Here is a 7,500-nt window from a genome sequence, read left to right as displayed (position 1 = left end):
TGGACTCTGGTTCACTGATGCATCCAGTAAGTAGAGGGACCACTTCAAAAGCATTGAAATAAAACAACAAAATGCAAAGTTTCATTTTATCCACTAATGAGCAGGTCGCTTGAACTCTTAGATATGGCGAGGACCACTTCTGTTTGTGGACGACTTTCTCGAAGGACATTCGTTGAAATTCATGACTTTTATGTAATGTATGTCTTTGTGTTCGTACGTATGGATCCCGACAATCACGTAAGGAAAATCACCGGAAACAAACACCAACAAAAGCTCTTTAAAAATTCCCTATAATACATTTTGAATATTTCGATTTAAGGCAGTAGTTGGAAATTAGATGAAATTCGCATTAGGCATATATAAAATCCCCAAAATCAAGAGGGCCAAACAAGTTTAGCTTTACCCTAAATCAGAGAAACTAATTTACAGAAATACATATTTGGTTATATTCAACTGGTAATAGAACGAAAAGATTTTGCGAGAACCCTTGCCAATATAGTACTTTGGGAAATTATTTTATGACAACCACTTGTTAAGACTTCTGAACAAAAGGGAGAGAGAGAGAGAGAGAGAGAGAGAGAGAAGAGAGAGAGAGAGAGAGAGAGAGAGAGAGAGAGAGAGAGAGAGAGTTTTTCGCTTGAGGAGAGCGAGAACTGCATTACAATTACACAAATTAATTATGACAGCTTGACAGTAAAATCGCTTGAACAGTGAGTGGGGAACATACCCAAAGGCACAATTTTATATGCACGGACAAGCATTCGGTTACACCAACTTCAGGTGACCAACAAAATCCTAAATTGGGGTACAATATGCAAGTTCCTGAATCGAAAGTTAAAAATGATCTTTAAAGATTTCCAGTTCTAAAACACACAAGCATCTGCACACACACACACACACACACACACACACACACACATATATATATATGTATATATATTATATATATATATATATATATATATATATATATATATATATATATATATATATATATATATATATATATATATATACATACATGGTGTGTGTGTGTTTGTGTGTATGTGTGTGTATGCATGTATGTAGCCTATGCATGCATACTTTTATTCACTACTTGTTCACGACTATATATATAACAATTAAGCAACCTGCAAATAAAAAGAACGACAAGAGAGAAATAAACGACAGATAACCAATTATGAAGGCGACTGTTAAAGGTATTCCTGGAAGCTATCTATTCTCTAAATGATATCAACTAACTTTTATTCCGCATTGCTGCTTGAAGCTCTTATTTTGATTTAGAAAAAAATATTCTGAAATCGTTTTAACTAACCTTTTTAGAGCGCGAGATATACATATTCTAAAAATGATCTGTGTTTTATTCTAAACTAGTTGTTATGATGAAGCTCTGTACTTTAGATTTTGGTAAACAATGTTTTAGATATTTAACATACATGCATGCATACATACATACATACACACATAAATACATACATACATACATACATATAATTATGCTTGAAGCTCTTGAGGCTAGTAATTAATTACTGGTTGAAGGGTTTTTAGGCTAATTTAGAAATGAAACGAGATAGAATTCCGACTGTGCAGGCCATTAATCTTTACCATGATTAATGAGTGAACCCAAATACAAGGGGTTAACGTTCCAAAACTAACATATTTTCATCTAATAAAAGGAAATAGTTTCACCCATCTTAAGAGAAAATAAGATTAATTTCCTCAAAAATCAAAGACTTTAAAATACCAAGAATTTAAGACGGTAAGCTAAAAAGGTCTAAATTGCAATCTACGTTTCTTTGCTTGCAAAATTTAAAGTTAATCTTTTCAAACCAAAAAGAATTAATTTTCATAAAATTTCAACAGTTAATCCTTACGAAACTTTAATGATTGATTGTCACAAAAAATAAAAATTTATCTCCTCCCAAAGGGGCGCCAGCCAAAAGTTGGGGAGAGGGTGGGGGGGATAGGCTGTGCAAAACCACGCGACTTGCAAATATAGAAGCGATCTTCATGTAAACGACGGATTTCCTTCGTCAGAAGTCAGACCCTCGGTGGGGAGAGGAGTTGCTGAATGAATAATTGATTCGAGAGACCCAGGGATACTGCTGTTTGTTTATGACTGAAGCATTCTTATATGTCTTGAATATATATATTCATAGCTTTTTTAGCATTTTGAATGAAACGTTTCATTAAATCTTCATACTTGAATTCATGCGGGTATGAATGTATCTGCGTATATCGATTTATTATATATATATATATGTGTGTGTGTGTGTATTCATATATATATATATATATATATATATATATATATATATATATATATATATATATATATATATATATATATATATATATATATATATATATATATATATATATATATATATATATATTGTGTGTGTATGTGTATTATGTATGCATGGATGTGTGTACTGAAATCTTTTCCATAATATAACACAACAACAGAACTCCTAAAAGAAAGAAAAAGAAGTCGTAAAAAAAAAAAATAAAAAAAAACACACACTAAAAAGTAGGGTGTGAAGAGAGGCAGTTAGAGAGGGAATAAAGTGCTTTCGAGGAAGCCATTAAGACTTCGAATTTTATGGGTAAACACTATACCTTTTCCGTTGCTGAAAGACTTTTAATTTTTTCAACGTATGAATGCAGTTTATGGTAATCGAGCATTTCTGATTTTTCCAATGGATGTGGAAAAAACATAACCGTGGCTTAGGAAAGGGGAGAGCTTTGCAAATGAGGAAAATGGAAGTAAATTCCAGTATGGGAGGAGAGAAATGCGAGGGACGGGGGTGGCGGGAACTAAATTTCGATGACCGCTGCAGGCCATTAAAACTATTTTGCTTTGGTGGTGACAATAGTCCTTTTATTTTTATGGTCTATAAATGTTTTAATTTTTTTGGCGGCTACAAAAGGCCTTTATTTCTATGGTCTATTAAGGTTTTATTTTTTTTGGTGGCTACAATAGGCTTTTATTTCTATGGTCTATTAAGGTTGTCTTTTCTTTTTGGTGGCTACAATAGGCCTTTATTTTTATGGTCTATTAAGGTTTTATTTATTTTTTTTAGTGGCTACAATTGGCTTTTATTTCTATGGTCTATACAGGTTTTCTTTTCTTTTTAGTGGCTACAAAAGTCCTTTATTTCTATGGTCTATGAATGTTTTTATTGTGTGGCTACAAAAGGCCTTTATTTCTATGGTTTATAAGTGTTTTATTTTTGTGTGTGTGGCTACAAAAGGCCTTTATTTCTATGATCGATAAAGGTTTTTTTTTGATGGCTACAAAAGTCCTTTATTTCTATGGTCTATAAAAGTTTTCTTTTTTTTGGTGGGCACAAAAGGCCTTTATTTCTATGGTCTATAACGGTTTTCTTTTATTTTTGTTGCTATAAAAGGCCTTTGTTTTTATGGTCTACAAAGGTTTTCTTTTTTTTGGTGGCTACAAAAGGCCTTTTTTATGGTCTATAGCCTAAATGTTTTATTTTGTGTGTGTGTGGCTGCAAAAGGCCTTTATTTCTTTGATCTATAAAGTTTTTTTTATGGCAACAAAGTCCTTTATTTCTATGATCTCCAAAGGTTTTCTTTTATTTTTGTGGCTACAAAAGGCCTTTGTTTTTATGATCTATAAATGTTTTATTTTTTGTGTGTGTGGCTACAAAAGACCTTTATTTCTATGATCTATAAAGGTTTTTTTTTGATGACAACAAAAATCCTTTATTTCTATGGTCTACAAAGGTTTTCTTTTATTTTTGTGGCTACAAAAGGCCGTTGTTTTTATGGTCTATAAATGTTTTATTTTTTGGTGGCTACAAAAGGCCTTTGTTTTGGTGTCCACTTAAGACCTTATAACTTCGATGATCTCCAAAGGCCTCTACTTTGGTGGACATCAAAGCCATTTCTTTTGCTGCTACCGAAGGTTATCCCTCCTTTGGCCAGTAAATAGATTTTGGATTTGGTGGCCAGTGAAGGGCTTTGTTTCTATAACCTCTAATGGCCTTTTTTGTTCGTTAGCGTCTACTAAAGACCTTAGTTTTAATAGAAACTGAAGGATTTTGTTGTGGTGGCACTTAGAGCCATTATTAGCTTTTGGCCGCTAAATGGCCTTTATGTCGGTGGTCACTGAAACCTTTTCTTTTGACAAAGGCTTTCTGGCTTTAGGCCACTAAAACCTTATCTTCATGAATCATTTTTTTTAAACATTTGCGCAAAACGAATAACATTCTAAAACTTGAAAATTATTGAAAACACTAAAATACTTTCAAGATATCGCGCAATTACGAAAAAAGAAGTATATCTTAGTTTAACCAGACCACTGAGCTGATTAACAGCTCTCCTAGGGCTGGCCTGAAGGATTAGATTTATTTTACGTGGCTAAGAACCTACTGGTTACCTAGCAACGGGACCTACAGCTTATTGTGGGATCCGAACCACATTTCGAACTTAACAAGAGAAAGAATATTTTAAGCTTTTATCAACTCAATCCCAACATTTACCAGTGAAGGTTTTATATATATATATATATATATATATATATATATATATATATATATATATATATATATATATATATATATATATATATATATATATTTTTTTTTTCATTTCAATAGTTTACTTTTGTTTGTAGTTGACTTTAGATTTTGGACGTTGGGTGTTGTTATGAAAGCTGTCAAAATTCCCAAAGGCCGATTTCTGATATCCAGGAAAGTGCAGCCAAATATCTGACAGATGGCCTCATTTGGAAATAATTCCAAGTCATCATTATTATATAACTTCAACAAGATTCTTCTAGTTATTTGGGATCTTTCCTAGGTAGTGAACCCCAAGAGTTTTCTGGAGTCGTTATCTAGGGCTAATAGTTCTTGGCGGTCATTACCTTTATGGTATTAGCAGGCTTTTGTTTATGTTTTTACGGCAATCCCCAACAGCCTTCGACTAAACATGCCACAAAGGTGTGTGTATACATATATATACATACATATATATATATATATATATATATATATATATATATATATATATATATATATATAGTATACTGTGTATGTACAGTATATATTTATATTTATATATATATATATATATATATATATATATATATATATATATATATATATATATATATATATATATATATATATATATATATATTACACATATATATACACACACACACACACACACATATATATATATATATATATATATATATATATATATATATATATATATATATATATATAACAGGCTAAAGCTCTTGGGAGTCACTATCCAGGAAAGATCTATTATTTGTATAGCCTATACAAGAAAGTTTCTTAGTTTTCAGCCTTTAACCGAAATACATCACAGATTTTTAAGAGTCGTGAGAGGATTATTATTCTGGATCTTAAATCTAGATTTATGTCCAACAATTTATTTCCCTACTTCAGCAAACTTCCTAATCTATGTAAATCATCACTCTCACTTACGAAGTTATACTGTAGTAACAGTTGTATGGAATTTATTGGATTTCGGTGGATTTAACAAATTTATCTCAGTTTATGGTTTACCGGCTTACCCAAACACACTCACACACACGCACGCACACTCATACGCACACACATATACATATACATACATACAAATATATATATATTTATACCTACATGCATACATACATACACACACACACACACACACACACACACACACATATATATATATATATATATATATATATATATATAATGTACCAGAATGGTACAGGCTATTGCCTCCTCAACAAATCCTTAGAGGTGAGGTTGCTAGCCCTCCGCCATTTTTCTAGTATCCATGCACGACTGGGAGGACTTATGAGTGACACACAGACACACATATGCATATATATATATATATATATATATATATATATATATATATATATATATATATATATATATATATATATATATATATATATATATATATATATACATACACACATGTGTGTATCTATCCATACATATGCATTTCATTAGGTTCATAATTTACAACAGCGTGCGAAAAGGAATCGGTAATGACTTGTGGCCTTCGTAAAAAATTGTCATATTGTATATAGGCCTACTCATAACTGATAACGCAAAGACCAATATGATGGGCACCATTTTTTTTTCGTAAACTATTACCAACTAATGCGACGTCAGCACATCAATTACCGTGGCAATAAAAACTGGACCCACCTTTCTTGTAATTCAGTCGGAAATGCCATTGTTGCTCAGTCAATGGCTGTTAATTGCGGCTGTTAATTGGTAAACACACAAACAAAAGCTTTGAACTGATTTGTAAAGGCAGCATAGTCTTTGACAATGAACAAACTGGAAACTTATAATTATGCGAGGGATTGTCTGAATGGCGTCTACAAATATACCATATCAAATAAAACACTGGCGGTTTCTCTCTCTCTCTCTCTCTCTCTCTCTCTCTCTCTCTCTCTCTCTCTCTCTCTCCTTCTGTGCATGGAATGATATGGACTCGTTATCTGGTCGTAACATAGACGGAGAGAGAGAGAGAGAGAGAGAGAGAGAGAGAGAGAGAGAGAGAGAGAGAGAGAGAGAGAGAGAGAGAGAGAAGACCAGTGTGGTCAGTGTTCTGTCAAGATAGTTTCCACTTTTCGATAAAGAAAAATGAAATGAGGACCTCGCCTAGGTAACCCCCACCTATTTTAGTTAGAAATCTTTCATGAATACCTGTCACTCATTTCCTTCTTCTGGATGAATCGGTCAGTCTTCATGAATAAGTTTTCATCAACTCAGCTGACGTATCTGAATAGTGCACAACCTGTCTATGTTCAATTAGCTCTTCTTTCGGTTTGTGAAGGGGGAAGTCCCATGATAATTAGATTCGGGAAGCTAATTTGGGAAGATAATTAGGAATTATAAATCACTTTGTCCAATAATCAGAATTCTAGGAAGCAGAGACCAAATAAATACAAACACCTGATGTTAACTCAAATATATTTCTGAATCAAAGGGAAATCACGAAACCAAAAAGTATAGGTGAGTTCAGTAATCTTTATTTTGTTATATATTGTTTTGAAAATAATTTTTTTTTTCACGAATATTTGCATTTAAAAATAAACTTTATATTTACGAGTACCCTAATCGAGCTTCCATAATGCATAGCCCTCGTAGTTCTTTCCCTAGTCCCTACAGATTCTCCTTGTCCCTACAGTTTCTCCTTGATATCACCAGCCCTAATTCACCAAGTTTTCAAACATACTAACTGCCTGTAAGTTTACATAAAGGTGCACATATTCTTTTATTTGTATCTCTCATTACGCAGCAGTGAATAAGACATGCTCATACAACATTCATACACACAAATATACATATTCTAGATCTTACAATGACTTCTAGCAAAGTAGTTTCTCAGAATAGACTTCAAAGAAGCGTCGTTCAGACACATTAGCATTTTATGTACGAACTGTCTTCTCGTGGCAGCTCTCCAAGCTTCTGTAAATGAATT

The 7,500-nt window shown here is 32.6% G+C and overlaps 1 protein-coding gene across 1 annotated transcript in view; it reads left to right on the top strand.

The window, feature by feature from the left end:
• LOC136848158 (G-protein coupled receptor daf-37-like) overlaps window positions 1-7,500 on the top strand; it is an 82,768-nt gene that overhangs the window by 725 nt on the left and 74,543 nt on the right. Inside the window, exon 1 of the mRNA XM_067120437.1 lies at window positions 1-26. This exon is cut by the window's left edge and continues 725 nt beyond it. Within this exon, the coding sequence (XP_066976538.1) occupies window positions 1-26 (26 nt within the window). The remainder of the gene's footprint in view (window positions 27-7,500) is intronic.

Source organism: Macrobrachium rosenbergii, chromosome 18 (genome assembly GCF_040412425.1).
Source record: "Macrobrachium rosenbergii isolate ZJJX-2024 chromosome 18, ASM4041242v1, whole genome shotgun sequence".
Lineage (NCBI taxonomy): Eukaryota > Metazoa > Arthropoda > Malacostraca > Decapoda > Palaemonidae > Macrobrachium > Macrobrachium rosenbergii.
Note: the sequence above shows the minus strand (reverse complement) of the source record. Positions and strands in the feature narration are given on the sequence as shown.